The following is a 22,896-nucleotide window of genomic DNA, read 5'->3' on the forward strand; positions in this document are numbered from 1 at the left end:
GTAGTAGGCGTTCAGTTTCCATTTGTTGAATGAACTCGCTGAGAAAATGAATGAATGGGGTTGACAGACAGGAGGAGGGCACGTTGGCTCAGCGTGACCGCCCCCACCCACCGCCCTATCCCTGGGGAGACTGTTATACAGTGCAAGTGGGGAGAGGATGCCAGGCGCAGGACGCCCCTAGGGCAGCCCTTCACGGTAGGACTCAGTAGAGCTGGGAGCGCGGGCATAGGGGAAAGGTCTTGGTTGGGCACCCCAGGCGGGTCTTAGCCAGGTCCGGGTTGAGGTGGGGCGAGGGCCCGGGCGGGCGCAGGTCTCGGGGCGCACGGGGCCGCGAGCGCGCTCGCGTCCTCGGTGGGGAGGGGCGGCGGAGGCGCGGCGGAGGCGCGGCGCCTTTAAGTCCGGGCGCCGGCCCCCGCGGCCCCGCCCCCCGGAGGACGCCTCGGCGCGCGGCCGCCGGAGCCGCCGTTTAATTGGGGCTGTCAGGCCGCGGCGCGCGCGGAGGGCCGGGCGGGACGGAGGCCGGGAGGCCGGGACGGCGGGCGCGCAGCTCGGCGGGAGGCGGGCGCCCGGAGACGCGGCTGGGGCCCGCGCGGCCGGGGCGCCGTCCCAGGGCAGGGCTGCCCGGCCCCTGCCCCGGGCCGCCCGCGCTCCCCATGAAAAACCAGCTCCGCGGCCCCCCAGCGCGGGCGCACATGTCGGCCTCGGGGGCGTCGGCTGCTGGGGACACCGGGGCGGGGTCGGAGCCCGGTGCGGGGTCCGGGTCCGGCGCTAGCACCGGCGCGGGAGCGGCGACGGGTGCGGGGGCCATGCCCTGCAAGAGCGCCGAGTGGCTGCAGGAGGAGCTGGAGGCGCGCGGCGGCGCGTCCCTGCTGCTGCTCGACTGCCGGCCGCACGAGCTCTTCGAGTCGTCGCACATCGAGACGGCCATCAACCTGGCCATCCCGGGCCTCATGCTGCGCCGCCTGCGCAAGGGCAACCTGCCCATCCGCTCCATCATCCCCAACCACGCCGACAAGGAGCGCTTCGCCACGCGCTGCAAGGCGGCCACCGTGCTGCTCTACGACGAGGCCACGGCCGAGTGGCAGCCTGAGCCCGGCGCTCCCGCCTCGGTGCTTGGCCTGCTCCTGCAAAAGCTACGCGACGACGGCTGCCAGGCCTACTACCTCCAAGGTGAGGGCAGCACTGAGACCCCCGTCCGGGACTGCGGCTCGCCCGCGGCTCCCTGACGCCCCCGCCGGAGGCTGCTTTCTCTCCGTGCGCTCCGCCGGCCCGGCCGGCGCCACGTCGCCCCCGGCTCGCATCCGCCTCTACCGGGAGCTCGGCCCCCGCGGTGCGGGTTTAGGCAGGCGCGGGGGTCCCCTCTGCACCTCGTTCTCGGCACGATTCGAGTGGGCTGAACAAACTTTTCCCGGCCTGGGCTTTTTTTTTTTTTTCTTGTTGGGGTCATGGCAGCGCCTAGGCTCCTGCTGAGCCCCTCAGAGGAGGAAGGGGCTGCCTCCTGGGACCCCAAAGACGACAGGGCACCCAGGTCCAGCTGCTCCAGCCTAGAATGCGTGTCCCTGGGAGACTAGGGTCAGGATATAGGAGGCTTTGGCAGCATTATCCCCGCCCCCAAGGTACAGGGACCGTTTGGGTTGGGGGACTCTGGGCATCTCAGCCTTGGCCTCACTACTTGGGGATCACAGCCTCTTGGAGGCACTTGGGGGAGGACTATAAGCAGTGTCCCCTGACCTGGCTTTCCGGGACCCCCAAGTCCCCAGCCTACTGCCCTAAAGCTTGTGGAAGGGGGAGGCAGCTGGGGGGCGAGTGGCTGCAGCCGGTGTTTCCAATTAACATTCCAAAATGGCCTCTCGCTGGCAGCCGGCGGGCGGGCAGGGAGGGGAGGGGAGGGGAGGCCTGCGGCACCCTCGGGCGCAGGGCCCATGCCTAGCTGCAAGGCGCTCCCCATTTCTTGTCTCTCTAAAGCCCCAGCAGCCCTCCCCCTCTGGGTTTCCTAGGCTGGGGGTCTTGAGTTCTAAGGGGAAGAGGTGGAGTTGGGACCCCTTTTACAAACTTGCCACTGTGGGTGGAAAGAGCCAACCAGTACTTTCACACTGCCCTCCCTGACTGTGGTTGGGGGTGGGGGGCAAGGACTGGACTCCCAGTCAGGAGGCCCAGGCCCTCTGGGCCTCTAACTGACCTAGACACAGCTCTGGCCCCTGCTGTCTCATCGGTAAGAGGGGTTCGCACACCCACAGGTACTGGCCTGAGATGGGGTTGTCTGCTTTCCTCTACCACTTAGCAGTTATTGAGCACCCATGGGTGCCAGGTGTGCATGGGGGCTGTGGAAGAGAAATGAGCTGGGGCCTGGCCTTAAGTGCCTAAAGCTGCTGGTGTGGTTGGGGCCCTGAAGCCTTATGGGTCAGGGTATGGAGCTCAGGCATGTTACTTCACCTCCTGGGGCCTCAGTTTCCCATCTGTCAGGTGGGTCAGGGGAGAGATGTAGAGAACACAGGAGCCGGCCCACGTTGGCTGTTGTTGGCGTTATAGTGCTTGATGTGGGCAGCGCCGGCTATCCCTGGTCGCGTGCAGCCCGTTGGGCTGGGGACACTGGCCAGCAGCATGGGCAGTCTCTCACCCAGGCCCTCTTCCCCTGGCCACAGGTGGTTTCAGCAAGTTCCAGACAGAGTATTCAGAGCATTGCGAGACCAGCGTGGACAGCTCGTCCTCACCAAGTGGCTCACCACCCACCTCCGTGCTGGGCCTGGGGGGCCTGCGGATCAGCTCCGACTGCTCAGATGGGGAGTCAGACCGGGAGCTGCCCAGCAGTGCTACTGAGTCGGACGGCAGCCCTGTGCCATCCAGCCAACCAGCCTTCCCCGTCCAGATCCTGCCCTACCTCTACCTCGGCTGCGCCAAGGACTCCACTAACCTGGACGTGCTCGGCAAGTACGGCATCAAGTATATCCTCAATGTCACGCCTAACCTGCCCAACGCCTTTGAGCACGGTGGCGAGTTCACCTACAAGCAGATCCCCATCTCTGACCACTGGAGCCAGAACCTCTCCCAGTTCTTCCCCGAGGCCATCAGCTTCATTGGTAGGTGCTGCTGCGCTCTGGGCGGGGTGGGTGGGCAGGTGCGTCGAGGTGTGTGTGGGACTTGGGTGTCCCTGGCGCCTGACTGGGAACCTCTGGGCCTGTCGAAGCCTGTGTGTGCCCTGCGTGTACCAGCATGTGCCCGGGGCCGAACCCATGCCTGCTCTGAGTCACCAAGGCCCTCAGGACCCGAGCGGTCCCCTGAGCCCTGGACTCCCCCCAACTGTTGGCACCCCACGGACTCTACTGTCCAGCTTGGTGTTTTTCTGGCTCTGCTGTTTTGGGCTCAGCAAGCTGAAACATCACAGCTCTTAGACCTCCCACAGGTCTTGCTTGCTCTGCATCACGCCTCGGCACACATGTTTTCCGGGAGGGGGCTGCCACCGTGCCTCTTTGGGCTTTATTTTGTACCTGAGGGGGCTGAAGGGTGGCCCTGGAGCCAAAGGCCGACCCCGAATGGGCAGCTATGGGAATGTTGTGAGCCAGAGTGACTTGGTAGGGCCCTAGATGCTCCCGGCAGCCTGTGGGGCTTGCTTGGAGTATAGAAGGCCTCCCCCGGAGCAGTATGTTCTGCTGTTCGGCTTAGAGCCCTCAGCCCCTGACATCCCCAGCTGACTCAAGATCCACGAGTTGCCTTATCTTTGACCTCCCCATCCTGCTTCCTCTGTGGCCAGCTGGAGGCTGTTAGACTGCAGGTCATCTTCCTGGCCCCAGCTCTTACCCAGGGTTCAGGGAAGGGATACAAGATCAGGGTGAATGTGAACCCTTGGCTCTCTGAGCCTGGTGACCCTGTGTTTCTGCCCAGCCTCCAGTGGCAGAGAGGAGGTGGCCTGGGCAGTCCTCTCCTGCTGGCGGGCCGTGTCCAGTGGAGGGCGTTTTGGTGTCAGCTGGGCCGGGCTAGCTTTAATAACAGGAAGTGGGAGGCTTCCCCGCCTCATCCGCTTACTGGGAACCAAAACTAGGTGCCTGGCTGGGAGGAAGGAAGGAAGCTGAGGCCTGGGGGAGGGGCTGTGACCAGGGCTGTTGGGAGCTTCCCAGCTCTGCCCAGGAGGACAAGGCCAGGAGGTCTCTGGGTCCTGCCTGATCATTCACTCTCTCCCCCCAACAAGACAGGGGAGCAGAGAGGGGGATCCCAGGCTCCCAGGGCTGAGCCTGGCTCATGGGTGCCTTTATCCTTTTTGAAGGCCCCTCTGCATCTGGGGAGGGGGACAGAACAGGGTGTAGGGGTGGGGGGGGACAAGTGAAGGAATAGAGGCCCAAGCATCCCCTAGGACTCAGTGGGACAGGATCAAGCCCTAGCCCGTGCGCTGCTCAGCCACACCCTGAGAAAGCTAAAAATAAAGCCAGCGGAAGCAGTTTCACTTTGGATCACCCGGGAGTGGGTTTGGGGGCCAGGCGTTCCCCATACTGTGGTGTGTCACCACTGGAGGCTCATCACCACCACCCCGTTAGCCCCAAGTCTCAAGGTCAGACCGCACGACTCTGCACCAAGCTGCGGCTACTCTCTTCCCCTGCTAGTCTTGCCTCCAGGCAGTCCCTGGATCTGGATTAAGTACCTACTGCATGCTTAGCCTTGGGCACCCTCGTGGGGGTGAGGAGGGAAGCTCTGCCAGGCCCGAGGGAATGAGCACCGGAGACGGAACAACTTGTGAACCTGTGCGTCATCTTGTGGGAGTGCACTGATTGAGCATCAGCTGTGTGCCTGGCTCCCAGTGGGCTCAGAATCAGAGAGGTGGGCACCTTGAGGGCCCCAGGGAGCTGCCTCTTGAGGGCACAGAGAGAGGCGGCGGCCCCGCGTCCAGGGGAGGAGCGCTTACGGGGCCGATTGTTCAGTGGCTCAGCCATGTTTATTGAGCTCCTACTGTGTGCAGGCCAAGGAGCCTGAGAGAGGCACTGGGGAAAGCTGACGGTTGGCAGAGCCTGGTTGGTGGTGGTGGGAGATGTCACTGGTGCATGGGCCTGCCGGGGGGAGTCTAGTAAGCCGGGGTGGGGGTGGGGGGCCACCTAAGCAAGCCTCCCTTGCGAAATCTCAGGTGTGGCCTTCCTCCCAGTCCCTGGCTGTTGAGTAAAGCTAAGGGGCGGGGGACAGGGCAGAGCTGGCTATAGGGCCAGGCCCCCCATTTCCTTTCAAGGGCTCCCCTCAGGCCTGTTTCCCAGGAGGCCCTCAGGGGGTCCCCCCGGGAGCCACACCAGGAGAACGAGCTCACTCCCCCCGGCCGGGTCGTGGGCTGACAGTGGTGTGTGCTAGGAGTTAGGAGGAGCCTCTCTGTGGCCTTGGGCTTGTCGCTCTGTCTTTGCGCCTGTGACCTCATTTATGAAATGAACTTGCTGACCGTGGTGCAGATGGCCCGAGAGGACACGGGTGACACCCTCAGCACAGGCCGAGCAGTGCCTGTTGGCCATCACTGGTGCCAGGGTTTGGAGAGCCCTCTCTTGGCTCAGGTCCTTGTAAGGGTGCTGTGAACACGGGGGCCCATTTTACGGATGAGGAGACTGAGGCACAGGGACACCCAGTGACCTGAAGCGAACGCGTGGCAGAGCCCTCTCCGCAGTCATGCTCTTGCCCTCCACCCCCAGTGGCCGTGCCACCCATGTGGGCCTTCACCAGGTCCCCCAAGAGTCGGGCAGCACCAGCCAGTGACCCTGCCGCCCTCTGTGCCCCAGCCCCACCTCCGTCCGGCTCCCTGGAGGAGGCTCCCTCCTGACCCATGCCCATGTGTTTCAGACGAGGCCCGCTCCAAGAAGTGTGGTGTCCTGGTGCACTGCCTGGCAGGGATCAGCCGCTCGGTGACGGTCACCGTGGCCTACCTGATGCAGAAGATGAACCTGTCGCTCAACGACGCCTACGACTTCGTCAAGAGGAAAAAGTCCAACATCTCGCCCAACTTCAACTTTATGGGGCAGCTGCTGGATTTCGAGCGGACGCTGGGGCTGAGCAGCCCGTGTGACAACCACACCCCCAGCGAGCAGCTCTACTTCTCCACGCCCACCAACCACAACCTGTTCCCACTCAACACCCTTGAGTCCACGTGAGGCTGGGGCACAGGTGGCGGGGGCCGGCCCCTCCCGACCACCCCCCCCAACCCCCTCGGGCCAGGTGGGCGGCCCGCTCCTGCTACGTCCAGCCGGAACCCAGACAGCCTCGGACATGGCTGGTGCCCGGAGGCCCCGGGTGGGCAGGCGGCCGAGCTGCCCTCGCTGCCCTCACCGCCCTGGGGCGGGCGGACCCCACAGCAAGGCCTCCCTCTGCAGGACTTTCTGGAGAGGCCCTGCGCTCTGGGACACATGGCCTCGGGAAGCCAGCAGGGCCTCATCCTTGTCCCAGGACACTCCATCGGCAGATGGGCCAGCCAGTTCGGCTGTTTTTTAAAGACACATCCACGGACCTGAGTTTACTTTTTACTTTTGGCAGGTGAATCCAAGCTCGCTGGAGCACGGCAAGTGTTCAAGCTCTTCTTGATTTTTCTTTTTTAATGAAAAGTGTTATTATCAGGCTACATGCAACAGTGGATTGTATAAACCAGTATTTCATCCCTTCCTTGATCCCGTGAGAGAGAAAGAGAAGTATTCTCAGTTTTGTTTTTCTTCCTATTTCAAAAAGCAATTATTGGTTTTTTGGTTTTTGTTTTTAATGGAAAAGACAAACCCCGTGTTGATCTTGACCAAATGCGTTTTGCACATGTGTGAAGCCTCCCGTTTCTGCAGCAGCAGGCCCTTCTCGAAGGGGTGGCTTGCTGCTCCCTTGGCGTCAGACCCCCCAGTCGTGCCCACGTCTCTTGGCCCAGCCCCCATGGCACTGCACTCGCCCGTGATGACCCCTGCAAGTCATGATGGGTGGGCTGACGGGTGGCCTTTGCATTCTCAGCCCTCCAGCAGCCCCTGCAGACTCCCGGAGGCAGGAGATGGGAGGCCCTGCGGCAGGCCGGCTGGAGGTGGGGCTGCAGGGGACTGTCAAGCAGTAGCATTAGCCCTCTGGGTTCAGCCCGTAGGAGGGTCTGAGCCCGGGCCCTCTCTAGAGTACCCACTACTTCTGTCTGTCTCTTTCTCTCTCTCCCCGCCGTTTGTTTGTGACTGCGAGTGGAGGCCCAGCGGCTGGGGGAAGCCTAGGTGGTGGAGGCCCAGCCCCGCCTCCTAGTTTCTGTCCCTCACCCTGGCTGTTGCTTCGGTCCAGCTGCCACCCCGAGCCCCCGTGTCCCGTGGAAGCTGGCCCTGCGCTCATCTTGCCCATGCCTTCTACTACCAGGAAACTCGCACCCGTCTCAATCCCAGGGCAGGGGCGGAAGGGGCGAGGATGGACAAGAGAAAGGGGCGTGGGGCTCTGTCCACCCCCCTCCCAGGATCCACAGAACAAAGCCACGGATTCCGTTATCCTCCTCCAGTTTTGTTCCTTCTCCAGCCTCAGTACCACCAGGTGTCATGACTGCACAGGGGCCCAGGGAGAGGTGAGTGGTCAGGCCGGGGTCCCTGAGCGAGTCCGCACTTGGCATGCGAGCGAGGCTACGGAAACTCTGCCCCACCGCGTCTTACCTCACGGGGCGGTTTTCAGGGATTCTTAAAGGCAGCGGATTAAAATCTTGCCACAGTCGAGAAATTGACAAAAAGCTTCCATGCCGTACATGGTTCTTTCTCTTTTTTACTTTTAAAAAGAAAAACCCAGAAAGATGCATCAAATTTGTGTAAATGAGAGTATGCCAAGAGGGTGGCCAGTTTTGCTTTATGATCTTATGAAGGAAAATTTGTGACCCTACATATATATACCACACACATACATATATATATCCCGAACCAGCAACGGGACTTTGTTTATATTGCAAATAAATATTATTTTTTCTTTAAAACAAGTTGTGGTGTCCAGTAAGGGCCTGGGCCAGCCAGGCGGGGGTAGGGGGGAGTTGGGGGTGGGAGGCGTCTCAGCACCTGTCCTGTGTGAAGGCAGCTAAGCCAGGAGGAGGAGGAGGAGGAGGAGAGGCAGGGCCTGGCGGGAAGGGAGCTGAGGTGTGGCATTTCCCCAGCCTTCGGGCACTGCAGGTAGGGATCTCAGGACTTTCTCTGGGGGATTTTAAAGGCTGGTTGGTTGGCAGGAGATGGAAGCTTGGAGGGGTTTTGTGGACCAAGGTCACACAACTGAGCCCCTGCTCACCCTGAATGGCTCAGGGCTGTCCACTTGGGCACTGGCCAGATTTGCCCCAGGGCCCCGGGCTATGGACCGGGCCCTGGGGCCCTGACCTTTCCTCTTGCTGCTCTTGTGGGTGGAATAGGGGGTGTGCACGTATCACCTCATCCTCCCAACTCCCACCCTCGCCAACCCCCACAGTCCCAGGGAAGTCAGCGGGATGTGAAACCTGGCTGGTGATGGGTCAGCCCTGCTTTGCTCCTTAGGAGCTGGGCGGCCTCAGGTCCCTCAAGCCTCCCTAAGCCTCCGTTTCCATCTCTAAAGTGAAACCAATGACACCCAGATACCCAGTGCTTTTTGTGTTCGGGGCACGATGAGCATGTTCTATTTGTTTCCTGGTCTGGGCCTACAGACATGGACCCTGGGGTCCATGCCTGGCTTCTCCAGAGCAAGTGAGTGCCCACCCACCATGCCGGGCCCCCCCTGGGTGGAAGCAGGGAGCAAGAAAGAGGGAAGGGGCCTGGAGAAGGATGGTGGCCATGGCCTGGGGGTGTGAGGCCCTCCGTAGGCGGCCTAGCTCCATGTGGAACAGGGCTCCAGAGCGGGGAATGGAGGCTCCGGAGGGGTTTATGTTTCCTTTGCCTCCGGCTGGATTGAGTGAGCCCCAGTCAGGGACCAGGTGCTGACTCAGTTTCCTCATCTCTGCCTCTCATCTAGCTTTACCCCTTCCGCCGTGACCACACTGGGTGGCCGCCGGTAGGCAGCTGCGGTGGGTAAGGGCAACCCGACCTCCTTCCAAAGACTCCCAGCTGGGCTGTCCAGACTACTTTTTGGTCCCTGCCCCATCTCTGCACAGGAGTTCCGTTCAACTGGAGCACAGTGATGCCTTCAGGCATCTGATGAGGGGTAGAGGGCAGGTCCTTCAAGCAGAGGGACCTCAGTTCTAATCCCAGACGTGTGGCTACCAGCTCCTCGCCCCCTCAGCTTACCCATCTTTAGAATGGGGGAACGCTTGTGCAGCCAGCAGGCCCGTGGCAGGGGGAAGGGGGCTTCTCACAGCCTCGGCGAAGGGGCGGGTGCTGCTTTTGCACTTGGGCTGCCTCTGGGCCCTGGCCCTTCTGTGCCAGGGGCAGGCAAGGGGGTGGGGGCCTGCGCAGGCAGAGACTGGGCCTTTGTTCCCTCTTGCTGCCCTTGGCCGGGGCTGGGGAAGCCCGCAGGGGCCGGGCTGGGGGCTGGGCCCTCGACAGGCCGAATGAGCGCCTGGCAGTACCAGCATGCCCAAGCACAGGCTGGGGCGTGGGAGCGGCATTGCCTCCCGAGCCAGCTCCTCGAATGGAGGACGAGGGGGCTTGACCTCCTGTGCGACCTCAGGCCCGGCGGCCTCGCTCAACCTCCGTGTCCTCATCTGAGGAAGTTCACACCTCAGCACCATGCCTGGCTGCGGGTTCCCTTTAGCTTCTCTCTGGTGGGGACAGAGGACCAGGTCATGGCCGGGTGGCTGGGACTCTGGGTCCGCACTCTGTGACTTTGGGCTGGGCCATGCTTACTCTGGCTGGCTGTCTCTACCCTGGCTCCCAGGTTCCCACCTCACAGCCCACTCTGAGCTCCTGTTACTCCACCCTGTTTCTACTGTGCTCTTCCCCCGTGGGCTCTGGCTCTCCCAGGCCATCTCTGGCTGGAGCCCTTGATGCCCATGTCCCCTGAGCTCCAGGATGCTGGCTCTCTGAGATGGATCTGTTTAGTCCATGTGCTCTCAGTCCCAACTCTCCTCCTGACCCCCTCTTTGCCTCCCTTTGGATTCCTGTTTCTGTCTCCGTCTCAGCCCAGCGCCCCCCTCCCTCCTCGTCTTAGCCACTTCCCAGCCTTCTCATGGGAGGAAGATCTGAGCCACTCACTCACGGGCACATTCATCCAGCAGCCATTTCCTGTGTCGGCTGCGCTGCCCCAGGAGTGGGAACATGCCTGAGGGAAGTTTGGTGATGTCAGGCTGGGTGGCGGGATAATGGGGCCCTCAGCTTGTCCTCTGATAAATCAGGCGCAACAGCAGGAGTGACTAAGGCTGGACACGAGAAAGAACTTGCAGCACTACGGAGCAGTCCCCCTGCAGGGCGTCTGACAAGTTGACCGCAAAAGAGATGAACATTTTCCTAGGGCAGTCCCGCTCTGAGCTTGGGGGAGGGGCAGGCAGCAATCAGGAGAGGGGTTGCCCCCCCCACCACCCCGGGCCTCTCCCCAGGGTGCAAACACAGTCATCCCTCATGAATGGGGCAGGGTGGAGGTGTGCAGCGAACCCGTGCTGGGACCTGCCCCTCCCCTACCACCACGGCTGCCTGGCATACTCAGGCCTGCCTCCAAACACCAGGTCTACACCGGGCTGTCTTCCGCGTCAGTCTGGACGTGGCCGGGACACCAGCACCCACACCAAACTCTTAGCAGAAGCTGGAAAGCCTGATGTGGGAGCCAGGCGTCCCTGGAGCCTGGGCACCCCAGGAGCCTGGCTGGGTCCTGATCTTTGATCTATTCCCCCTGCTGGTTCTGGACCCCACCTGAGCACAGCCCTCTCACCTCCTCCCAGAGTTCTTCTGGGATTGGTCCCATCTGACTCCTGATACCCAGCAGACCTGAGAGCCTGGAGACGGTTCAGAATTGTCCTGTTCCCCCCAACCCTATGCAGATAGGGAAAGCGGGGCTCAGATGGGGTCATGGAGTGAGTCAGGGAAGAAGCTAGGCCTCCCCACACTGCTGCCCTGAGTCTTTCACCCAGGTCCGGCCTCCCCAGTCGGGCTGGGAGCCTTCTCTATCCGGCCCTGTGAAGGACCAAGGACATATGCATGCGTGCACGTGCGCGTGCGCGCGCACACACACACACACACACACGGCCCCCTCATTTCTCAGACAGGACAAGCCCAAGCAGGTCCCACAGTGACAGAGGAGCCGCCTGCCTCTCACTCCAGCCTCCTCTCATTAGGGCGCGGGTGGGGTGAGGTCATCCCTTCCCAGGCATGGCCATTAAAGACCGTCATTAGCAACTCTCAAGAGGTAAGATGAGGCCTCAGCCCCATTGTCTCTGGTTGGGTCAGATTAGCCTCCACAGGCGACATGGGACAACAGTGCCTGCTGCAACACCCTTTGCTCAGGCAGCCAACCCCTTTCCCCAGGGCTGCCCCATCACACACCTCCAGGAGCATCGGCTACCTTGTGGCTTCTGTGCATCTGTAGGATCTCCATCAGCCCTTCCATACCCGCACCTCCTCTGGCCCCAGGGTCCTTCCATCCCTGCTGCAAGCAGAGAAGCTGCAGCCCCTTCTGCAGGGCTGGATGGGCCAGGGAGGACCAGGTGTGGTCCAGAGAACCAGGGAGCCCCTAACGAGCTTTAAGCCTGAGCCTGATAGGGTCTGGTTGTCACTAGAAAGATCCCCCAGCTACTAAGTGGAGAACAGCCTGAAGGGGAATGTGCAGGACAGGGGACAGTGAGGAGGCTGAGCTGGTCACTCAGGGTGTGTGTGGGGGGGCTGGGCCGCTGTGGACAAAGAGAGGGTGAGTCACACCGGCAGGACGAGCAGCGTGGGAGGCAGCTCATGGGAGGCAGGACCCGTTGTGTGGACAGAGGTCCCAGCCTGTCTGACTCCACGTCCATGGCCTGAATGGCAGCCGCCACGCCACATCCAAGGATGGGACTTAGCCAGGACAAGTGTGGGTCCACTGGAACCCTGGCCACGGGGTCTGAATTCCCACTCACCTGCCCCCACCCCTCAACATGTACTCACACATTGAACACCCAGAGAGAGGCAGGGGTCACCAAGTTCCCCCCCTCCTACTGAAGACTCTTCTGGGACAGAGCCTTGCTCTTCTGTACAGCAGAGATATGAATTGTGGGTCCCAGGGCGCCTGGCTGGCTCAGTTGATGGAGCATGCAACTCTTGATCTTGGGGTTGTGGGTTCAAGTCCCATGTTGAGTGTAGAAATTACTTAAAAATAAAATCTTAAAAAAAAAAAAAAGAACTGTGGGTCTAAGAGGAGAAAGCAGGATGAAGGGCCTTCCTCCCAATGAGGCCTTGGGAAAGTGAGTCATGATGATGCCAGTTTACCTGTGACGACCCCCGAGGGCCACCTCCCAGGGCCAGCCGTCACTGATGGCTGTGTGATCTCGGACAGGCCTCCTCCTTATCCAGTCCTCAGGTTCCCTGTTTGCACAGGTGAGAAATGAGAATGACTCCGAGGGCCCGGCCTTCAGACCTGGGACTTAGGGATTATGGCCCAGACCTTGCCTTCTCTCCCAAGGGCTGGACAGCCTGGCATCAGGAGTAACCTAGGAACCAGTACCCAGCCTAAAAAGAGAAGGCTGGAGTTCAGGGCTGGGGGGCCTTGGGCAGGGGGCTGCCTGGGGAGGGGAGGGCCAGGCCCGGTGCTTGTCTGCTCCAGTAGACTCCTTTGCTGCAGTCCCTTGAGGACACTTGCTCCTTCCATCTACCTGCCTAGAGGACTCTCTCACAGTGTCCCCTGGTCCTGAGGGCCTGAGAAATTTAGAGTGTTGCTCCCAGGTGAGCCCTGGTCCCTGGTCCTAGCTCTATGGCCTGCGCCTCCCTGCTCCCAGCCTGCCCGAGGATGGTTTGATCAGGGATTCTACGTGTCTTCCTGGGGATGTCAGAAAGGGCCTTGAGCTCAGTCCCTCCCTCTCACTCTATTTCTTTGCTCAGCCTGTTACCCTTGTCCAAAGTCCCTCCTCACCAGCCCCCCCAAATTCCCAAGTCCTGCCCATCCTCAGCACCCCACCTGGGCACTGGCAGGCTGGAGCCGCTTCTCTGCCCTCCTCCACAGAGCATAGTGTGGGGGGCTTGGGATGGTGCTCCAGGTCAGGGCACAAGCGGGAGCAGAGGCCTGGTTCACACTTTCCCTAGATCCCTGGAGCCAGGCGTCTGTGGCCCTCTCCGCTGCCCCTGAGAAAGAGAGAGGCTGGATACCACTGCCCCTCCCTGGCCGCTGGGCACTCAGGTGGCCTCTGGTCTTCATTGTCGCATCAGGACCTCTGGGCCAGGACTCGGGGTGTAGTGTTTTCTGCATCTCAGGCTCTTTCTCTGGGCCTCGTGCCCAGAAGTGGCATTTCCGGGGCAAACACCTGTGCTCCGTTTTTCCAATTGGTTTCCGAAAGGAAAGCAGGATCATTTATCTTTTATGTTTGGCTATTATTGTAGCTGATTTGGAGAAGCTGAGTGTCGGTGGCGCCAGGCACCCAGCAGGGGCCCAGCAAAGCACTGGGGACTGGACCATTCCTCAGCTGGAGCCCCTGCCCGGGTCAGCAGCCCCAGCTGTCCCTCGCGGCCGCCCTGCCTGGGAGTTTTGCTGAGTATCTGGTCCTCGGGCAGTAACAGTACCAATACCAACGCAGGTACATGGCCCTTGCTCTGGGCCAGGGTGCCCTGCTGGCTTTACATGATAAACTCAACTGATCCTCCCAGCAGCCCTCAGAGGGAGGCGCTGGATTACCCCCGATGAACAGAGGAAGAAGCCAGGACAGAGCAGCGAAGCCTGGAAGGTGCCCCGCTGGGGTCGGGGTGCAGGTCTGGCTGGATCGGGAGTCCCTCCTCTCAACTGACCCATCTGTGGGTTCCCCAGGACGGGGCAGGGGAGGTAGAGGAGGAGAGCTGGTAATGGGTCAGGAGGCTTGGGGAGGAGGGTTGAGTCCGGGCTGTCCTGGAGTGTGCAGGCTGGAGGGGCAGAGCCTCGGGGACACCAATTCTACCAGGTAAGGCCATCTGGGAGGCTTCCCAGAGAAGGTGACGTCTTGTGGTGGAGAACCTCCTGTGTTCCTGCCTCCGGGCCTTTGCGTATGCTATTTCCGCCTCCTGGAATACTCTGTGTCACCTACAGCCCCTTCAGTTGGCTACCCCTCCCTACTCTTTCCCTGAGCCAAGCTCAAATACCTCCTCCTCCAGAAAGCCTTCCCAACCTCTTCCCCCAGCCGGGGTTCTGTGGTCTTCTGTGCAGCCCCATCCCCTGGAGGCCTTGCTAGCCACGGTGCTGGGTCCAGCTGGGCATCATCAGCCCTCTGGCCGTTGTCTGGGGGCACTTCTGGAAACTTGCCTACCTCCGGCTGTCAGTCCTGCGTGACTTGTGCCCACGGAGGTGGACCTGGAGTACACGCCTCACTGTGGAGTCTCGCGTGCCCAGGTGTTGTGATTCTGCACCTGCTCAGGGCTTTGGTGGCGCCCAGGAGGTGGCACTGGGCCCCTCTGCGCCACCGGCTGGGTCTCCTGCTTCTGCAGCCCCTGTTCTTGCTGCCTCGGCGCCCACCGTGATCGCCTGCTTTCCCCTTCAGTTCCAGCCAGCCAGAGAAGGGTCTGGCAGCTCCTGTTTATAAATATCCGTCACTACCACGGCTAAGTGGAGGGGTCTGGAGGCCACGCTAATTGATTAATTAAACCCTCTCGGTTCATTAGCTCCATCCCTCCAGGGAAAAAAGTCTAGAGCTGGAGCCAGAGCTTCGCCTGGGCTGAGGGAGGGTTTAATTAGCCTGGGTCAGGCTGAGCCTGATGCTAGCTGCTGGGGGCAGTGGCGAGTCGGGGAGGAGAAGAGTTCTAGGCCGTGGAGCCAGCTGGGCCACCTGGGCGGAGGGGAAGGGACTCCAACTTGGGCCTGCACCAACCCCTCCTGACCACCGCTGCCTAGCGTCCTGGCTCTTCACCTGAACCCCAGAGGCTGGAGGCAGCAGGACCTGGAGGAGCAGCGGAGGAGAAGAGGATCCCTCGAGGGGGCAGGGCCCGTGGGAGCAAGGAGTGAAGGCTGGATCTGGAGAGAGAAAGTAGTCTTTGCTGTGGTCAGTGCTCCCACACAGGGGCTGAGGGACACTCGGCACTGTAGACAGGGCCTCTCCCCGCTGACTGCTCCGGCACGGTGAAGGCCTTGAAGGCCAGGACCGAAGCTTGAACTTTCTCTGGATGTGGGAGGCCATGACAGGGTGGCAGCCAAGGAGGGACCCGATCAGGTTTGGGTTTTGGAAAGATCTCGGGGCCGGCTGCTCAGGGGAGAATGGATTGGAGGGGACGGGAGAAGAGGACTGGCAAGGAGGGGGCTTCACGGGTCCAGAGGGAACGGAGGTCCATCAGCCAACTGCCTCGTGCTTTGTGACCCGGGGCCACCCAGTTCCCTTCTCTGGGCCTCTTTCCCATCACCTTGAAGGTTGGGACAGGGGTTCCCCGAAGCCACAGCCTCCGGATGTAAATGTCACTGGCAGGTTTCCTGCCCCAGGACCAAATACCTTCTTTACCCCCCAAGCCCGCAGGCGTCTGGCCTCACACGGTTGACATGTATGCAAAGAGCAGAGCCTAGCCCCCAACACCGCAGGTGCATCGCATTCGTGACCCGCAATATCATTCCGGATGGAGAGAGCGTGGAGAGTGCAGCAGAGGGAGGGGGGACACTGTGGTGGGCGGACACCTGTGCCCGGGCTGGCCCTGCGGGGCGGTGGCCACGGGTGGGAGTCGGAGAGCCCAGGACACTCCGACAGCCGCAGGCCACAGGCAGGGCTGCAGCCTTGGCATGGAGCCCGCTCTGGGTCGGTCCTCCAGCTCCCTGAGTGGCCGCCCAAGTGGGAACAATGACCCTTTCACGTCACGCCTCCTCCAGTCACAGTAACTTCGGCGCCGCAGGACAAAGGGGCCATTTCATCATTGTTGGGCTGGATCAACAGCCCACCAGCCTGAGCCCTGCTGCCCCCGCCTAGCCTAGGCCCGGGCAGGGAGGCCGACTACCCAGCCTGGCCAGAGCCCGACACCTTGGCTCCATCTGGCCCAGTCCCATCTGTCCCGGAGACCCTCCTGGCCTTCCTTACCTTTCCCTTTCGGCTCAGTCGGAGCTGGGGCAGAGCCAGCCACTATGAGGGCACCAGGCCGTGCCCCTGGTTCTTTCCCTCCTGGAGCCTCACGGGAAGGGTGCTGGGTGTCTGGGAGCCTGAGGGGTGAGACTTCCCACCTGTACCCCAGCTCCAGCCAGTGCTGGCCGCAGTGAGAGCAGAGGCAGGGAGGGGCCCCCGGCCCAGGGAGAAAACAGAGGAGGTCTCCCCAGTTCAGTCTTCACCAGGCCCCTGCCCAACCTCTGCTCCAAGGGACCTTCCATGGTGTGAGCTAGCTCAAGGCCACCTTTGCTTGTCCTTGAGCTAGTCTCAGACCCTCAAGAGCACCTGTCGGTACAGAGGCCAAGAGGATTAGGGCTCTCGGCACACACAGCCTCACCTCCTGCCTCCCTTTGTTAGGGACCGGAGGTTGGAGCCCTGAGCCCCCAGGCTTCCTCTCTTTTCTATTTGGCCAGGGTTTGCTAGGCTTCTCCATTGGGAGAGGGGTGGGACCTTGGGGAAGAGGTCCCTGACCAAGGACCAAGACAGAAACTGCTTCTTCTATCCACTGTGGTCACAGCTGGGTCATAGAAAAGTCTGAGAATCCAGACATCAGGGGCCCAAAGCACACTCAGAAGCAGGGGCTGTGGGATGGGGATTGGTCCTGTGGCAGGTGCTCACCGCCTGAGCCTGCAGGCAGCCATGTTTTTGATAAATCACCAGCCCGTGGAGGGCCCGGAGGCTCATTGGCCTGGGCCCCAGCCAAGGGTGGGGATGCAGATAGCTTGGCCAAAGCCGAGGGCTGGGGGATCACCGCTGGGCACATCTACACGACATACACTGTGGGAGCAGCCAGTTCTTGAGAGGGCTCTGCCCTCTGGGCCTGGACTGCCCCTTCTGCTCAAGGTGGGCATAGACTCTACCCTGCTCGACTCTTTCCCCAGGACCTGGGGATGGGCCAAACCGGGAGGGTGGGCTCCTGATGTCGGGGCAGGGGAAAGCCAGGGACGAATGGGTTCCCCAACTTTCCCACTTCACAGATGAGAACCCCAAGGCTCAGAGGGTTGAAGTGACATGTCTAAGCCACATGGCAGGTGAGCAACAGAGCAGAGACTCAGCAACTGGGTAAGAGGGAGCTGAGTCAGGGGCCGGTCACGGCTGGGGCCTGGTCTCTGGGGAGCTGCCTGGGGGTGGGGCAGTCGGCTGGCTGTCGGGGGCAGACCTGGTGTGCACGGCTGTCGGGGAGGTGCCGGGCCCGGGTTGTCCCCTGCTCCTACTGCTGCTGTCCCCCCAGCCAGGCCGCATTGCACACACATCGCCCATTTGCCCTGCCTCACTTCCTCTGACTAAGACTGAAGAATCACGCCTTCAGGGGACTGGAGCCTAGCACCCGTCGGCAGGAAATGCCCGGCCCAGCCCTCCCTGGAGCCTGCCTGCCTTGGCACCCCTTCTGGGCTCCCAGGAGCATGTGGGGGGGTGGGGCTGCTGCTTCAGCTAGAGGGTGCTGGGTTCAGCCTGGGCCACATCAGGCAGCCGGGGATAGAGGTGGGTGCTCTCCCAGCCAAGCCCGGCCAAGGGCACCTTCTGTCCCAGCTACCCATCTTACCGACCTCCAGCCTCAGAATCCCTCGTGCCTAAGGCCTCCCCCAGCCTCCTCAGGCCCAGGGCCCTGGGAGGACTTAAGGGCTGAGCCCCTGCTGTAATTCCAGCCGAAAACGGCCAAGACCTGGACTCTGAGCACAGTTTGACCGTCTTCGATTCCAAGGCAGCCCCTGAGCTGTGTCTCTTCAGGGAATAGAGAGCTTGAAGCTGACTCAAGATGCCTTCAGCTCTGAGCCTGAACTCTGGGTTGGGGTAATCTTGGGGCCTCAGCCAGTGGCCAGTGGGCTCAGCCACGCTCCCATTCCCAGGAACATTCTGCTTCCTGGGCGTCTGCGGCCAGTAGTGACTCTTGCTCAGAGATGGAAACTTCACGTAAGTTCTCCAAACTCCTCCTTCAGGTCCCTGTTTTACGATATGGGTGGAAACTGAGGTCCAGGGAGGTTTGGTCCAGGGAAGGGGCCGGGTGAGGCTGTGGGTCTGGAAGTCCGTAAGTCCTTCTACCACAGGGTGGGGAGCTCACGTGACTCGATCCCAGGTCACAGGTAAAACTGAGCTGCCAGAGTGGGGTGGGGTGGCTCCTCGCCTTCGGAACTGCCTCACAGCCCACCAGGGGCAGGGGACCTGGAGATATGTTCTGGAGGCCATTTGGCAACTTGAGTCTAAAGGCCTAAAAATACACATAACCTTTAACCTAGCAGTCCCGTTCCTGGGAATCTGTCCTAAGAAAATCCGCACTTGAAGGAAAGTAGAAGCAGTTAGCCCCTAACTTGCTCTGTGGTCTTTGGAGAGTTCCTCTTTGGACCTCAGTTTCCCGTCTGTATGAAGAAGGGCTGGAAGAAAAAAAAAAGAAGGGCTGCAAACATAGAGCTGTCAGACCTCATCTGGTCCATGGGCCACCTTTGGCAGACATGGTTAATGAATCACAGACTCCTTCAGCGACCTGACTTCTGTGTCTTCTAATGGGCTCCAGATGCCCTCGACCAATGAAGCAGAATCCCCCCTTTATTCCCAGGATGGTCCTTCCAGTGCCCTCCAGCTGGGGTGCTCTGTGGGGTCTAGAAGCCTCTGGGGGACTCAGCAGACCAGGCCCTCTCTGGGCTACAGGTGGAGGGGCATGGCAGTTCTGCAAGCTGTGGGGAAGAAAACTGTCCTTCCACAAGTACCCTTCTCATGGTGGCGGGTGTCAGGGCACCATGTCTAGAAGCAGGACCTGGGTCTCATGACCCTGGAAGCCACCCACCCTTGCTCACATCAGCCCCAGAGGCCCCTGAGTGCATCGTTCCCTCCCACGGGAAGCCGTCCTCTAGTCACACCCACCACCTCCCCACTGCTTGGGCCTATGTCCCACATCCCTGTCCTTCCCGGTCCTTCCTGTCTCCTCTCTGGGACTCAAGCCTCCTGTCTCCCCAGTCGCGGGGCTTTCAGAGCTCCCCTCCTCTAGGGAGCCAGCTCACACTTCACCCTGAGTCTTCTACCCTGTTGCCCACCCCCCACCCAGTGGAGGCCACTGGGGGACCGTGCTGGGCCTGTGGGTCTTGACTGGGGCTGTGGTGGGAGGTGGGGCGTGGGCTCTGCTCTCCACAGAGCCGTTGTGCCACTTCCCTGCTTATTTCCAAGAATTTCTGGAAAGGGGTGAGACTGATGTCCTTTTCCAAGAGGGCCTGGTGGCCACTTTGACAGCACTCCCCACAGGGACACATTTCGTGGTCACCGGGACCTGCCCTCATGTTCCCTGTCTTTGGCCATTCCCCAGCCTCCACATGGCATTAGCCCACGGCTTGCCCTGCCTGTCTAGGTCCTGAGAAGGTTAGGTCTGGACAGGCCCTCCCGAGACATTTGTCCCTCCCTTGCCTCCAGGCCCTGCTGCCTGCAAATCTTTTGTTTTCCCAACAGGAGGGGAGTGGAGCTTCTGGCCTATGTGCTCTGGTGGGTCCGTGGGACAGAAATACAAGCTGATGGGTGAGGAGGACAACCCAGCGATTAGATGATTAATCCCCCGGCACCATAGGCTCCCCTGGAATGGTTAAGCCATGACACCTGCTCCCAGGGCTCACAGGCCACCCGAGTCAGGGAGGAGGAAACTACATGGATTCACCTCCCTGTGTGCCAGGCTCTGTTCCAGGCACACATCACCTCATTTCATCCTCATGACGAGGGATTCTTTTCCCCCATCTTTTGAGCAACAGAAGGGAGGCTGAGGCACTGAGCCACGGAACTGAGCTGTGATCCCGCAGGTAGTCGGGAGGGGGCCCCAGGAGTTACGAGAGCAGGCGTAAAGGCCGGGTAGGGGTCCCGTAGGCACCCACCGCACCCACCCTGCTGATGGTGCTGCCGCAGCTGCTGGTGGGGGTGGGTGTCTTCTCTGGCCTCTCTCCACCATGCAGCCCGGGCCCTGGCTTCCCCCCCAGGCAGCCTCTGCTGCAGCCTCTGGATGTGCCTGGAATTCCAAAGTGGAGCCGCAGAGTCCACTTGCCCGGCGCCTCGGCGGCTCCAGGCCAGGTCCCAGCTGCTGCAGCCCCCGCCCCGACCTCAGGGATCCCCGCCTGGAGAGAAGGGGAATGAATTCAGCTGCAGCCCACCCGTTCTCCCCACCTGGGAGAAGGGAGCGGGGGCCAAGAGGGCTCCTGCAGAGCCCTTTCTGGAGGGCCACACAGAACCACACAGCTTCGCATCCGTGGGTTCAGACACTCTGAGATGCAGCCCTGAAAACCCAGGGCAAAATAGGCCACCCTCTGCTGAGGACCACGGGTGCCCTCCCTGTGTGGGTTGAGCAGGTCACAGGAATGGAGCTGTGGCCGCAGGTGACCTCGGGCCCGTTGCTAACCTGGCAAAGTCCCAGATTCCTCATCGGGAAAATGGGGAATGTCAGACCAATACTTCTGAGGTTTCCATGGGCCGTGCAGGGCCTGGTGTGATCAGGAGAGCACTCCCCTGGAGCGTGGTTTTGCTTTAAACAGGCCCTGCTCCAAGCATTATGTATGCTCCACCTCACTTCAGCATCACAAAAATCCCATGAGATGGGCGTCATCCTCCCCATCTTACAGATGAGGAAACCGAGGCTCAGCAAGGCTGAGACACACTCTGTTCTCGGGGAGTGATGGGAGCAGGGATATGAGGCAGTGTTGTCTTGAGGGGGCAGGCTGTTGCAGCCACAGGCTGAGGGCAGGGATGGGGTGGGGGCAGGGGCATGGGGTGTGTTCAGGTTACAGGAACAGGGAGGAGGCAGACCAAGCAAGGGCCAGTATTAGACTAGCTTGTTGAGAGTCCGGGGTGGGACTGGTCCCAGACAATCTGCCACACTGCTGAGGAGGAGGGTGGTGTAGGCAGGGCCGAGGTCCTGGGTGTAGGCTTAGTGGACGTCTCCCCTGAGACCCCAGCCCCTCAGGTCCCCCCCTGAGCCCCCAGGCCCCCAGGAGATCCTCATCCTCACTGCTCATTAGTGCAGCTCAGCCTGACCAAGCACAGACAGCCATGATCATGGCAAGGGAGGAGGCAAGCAGACCCCAGGAGGCCAGGGATGGGCCTGGTCCAGACCGAGGCTGCCCCTGGCGCATCATTGCAGCCCCTGCCTCACCCCCGAGTTTCAGCCCAGGAGGACCGACAACTCTCCAGCCTGCCCATGGGAGCTGGCCAAGCTCTCAGGGAAGTCATGGAGAGAGAAGGGACCCCTCACGCCACCCCCCCCCCCCCCCAGCAAGGGGAGAAACAGCCAACACTGGGGATCTGGGCAACTGCCATGAACAGGCACCAACTCCAGGCTAGAGACCCCAAGCTAAGGGCCAGCCTTCTCGTCCTAAAACCCTGCCGAGTGAGTGTTCTGAGTTAGGCTTAGAGCAGGCCCACAGAAGCACCTGCCTCCAGCCCTTCTGCTCCCCCCACAGTGTGGCATCCTCCCTGGTCCCTTGGGCAGTCACGGTCCGGAGCCCCACCAGGCCTGGCACCAGGCACCCGAGAGGCCCCTGCTGGTAGAATCTGGGGCATGAGAGAAGGTGTGTAGACCCACTGAAGCTCCCAGGGGAGCTCCTAGGAGGAGGGCCTGGAAGGAGGTGACACGCTTCCACTAGAGAAAGGGGACAGGAGGGCACCACACCAGGAAAAGGCACGGAAGGGACATGCCTGGGTGTTGGGGCCTCAGACCGCGGGGGCTGCTGCTAGGACAGAGAGGCAGCTGGCTTCCTAGCCAGTTCTTGGCAGGCTCCAGGGAGGTGCAGGATTTCCTGGCACCTTGTCGAAATCAGCACTGCTCTGAGAGGGGTGGGTGGGTAGACACGCAGGCCGGACACGTGGGGCCTCCTCTGGCCAGCATAGGTTCGGGCAGCCCTGATCCTGGGCTGGTGCCTGGGAGGCCCTGGCTCCACTCAGACTACAGGTTGCCTGAGAGAGGTAAATGGTTCCAAGCCCGGCACCAGCACATTCTAGCTGGGTGGCCTTGGGCGAGTCGGTTTCCCAGCAGAAGAGAGTGATAGTACCGAAGCAAAGGAGCTGGAGACAGGGAGGGAAAGGGCCTGGCTCTGGCTAAGCCTGCGGTTGGTGGTCGTTGTCCCCCTGGTTCCTGGTGGGCATCTCCAGGACCTGTGCATTCTCCTTAGTCCATCATCACCTTGCTCCACTTAACAGATGGGGACACTGAGCCTGCCGTGGTGCCCTGACTGGCCCAAGACCACAGAACCTGCCTAGCTTCCTACCCATCTATGTCCTAGGGCTGCAGGGAACGGCCGGACAGGCATTGGGCTAGGGGCAGAGATAGAGAAGCACAGGGGGCCATGACCTGCCCCCCAGGAGGCCTATCTGCAAGGGCACAACCCTGCCCCTGCCTCACCCCAACCTTCATTTCACGCCTCCACCCTCACACCTTCTCCATCCTCCATGCCCACCCTGGACACTGCCACTCCCTGGGAAGCTTCCGTCCTCTGACAACTCCCCTGGGCCCAGGGCTGCCACAGGGGGATGGGGACATCAAAGCCAGCCAGGCCAAAGCGCAGCTTGAGTGAGGCTGCAATCACCACAGGTCAGCCTGACCCCGGATGGATGCCCGGAGGCAGTGTGGGACTCCAGGATGGGAGGTAGGACTGTGTGCGCCTGAGGCAGCGTGACGTGTCACCCGTGGGGCTGGTGCCACCGAGGAGAACTCAGAACCTCTCAGAGGAGAGAGGGCGGTGGGAACAGGCAAGAGAGAAGCAGAGGAGGAGAGGGGGCAGGAAGCTGCTGGGCAGGGGCAAAGCCACGGCCAGACCTCCGCTGCCTGGGCCAGCTCTCCAGCCCCAGCCCGGACTCCACAC

The 22,896-nt window shown here is 61.4% G+C and overlaps 1 protein-coding gene across 1 annotated transcript; it reads left to right on the forward strand.

Moving 5' to 3' along the window:
* The first annotated feature begins 480 nt into the window (after window positions 1–480).
* On the forward strand, window positions 481–6,659 carry DUSP7 (dual specificity phosphatase 7). The gene is made up of 3 exons (XM_045862242.3): window positions 481–1,170; window positions 2,643–3,077; window positions 5,800–6,659. The coding sequence occupies exons 1-3, from the start codon at window positions 654–656 to the stop codon at window positions 6,105–6,107; spliced, it is 1,260 nt and encodes a 419-aa protein (XP_045718198.1). The 5' UTR covers window positions 481–653; the 3' UTR covers window positions 6,108–6,659.
* The last annotated feature ends 16,237 nt before the right edge of the window (window positions 6,660–22,896 follow it).

This window comes from Mirounga angustirostris, unplaced genomic scaffold (assembly GCF_029215605.1).
Source record: "Mirounga angustirostris isolate CCGP_5_RB_7025 unplaced genomic scaffold, mMirAng1.0.hap1 SCAF_1, whole genome shotgun sequence".
Classification (NCBI taxonomy): Eukaryota; Metazoa; Chordata; class Mammalia; order Carnivora; family Phocidae; genus Mirounga; species Mirounga angustirostris.

Excerpts from the sequence above, each read along its gene's own strand:
- DUSP7 (XM_045862242.3), top strand. The coding sequence starts at position 654 with ATGAAAAACCAGCTCCGCGGCCCCCCAGCGCGGGCGCACATGTCGGCC. Across the intron at positions 1,171-2,642 it reads CCAGGCCTACTACCTCCAAG|GTGGTTTCAGCAAGTTCCAG; the intron begins GTGAGGGCAGCA and ends CCCTGGCCACAG. Across the intron at positions 3,078-5,799 it reads CGAGGCCATCAGCTTCATTG|ACGAGGCCCGCTCCAAGAAG; the intron begins GTAGGTGCTGCT and ends CATGTGTTTCAG.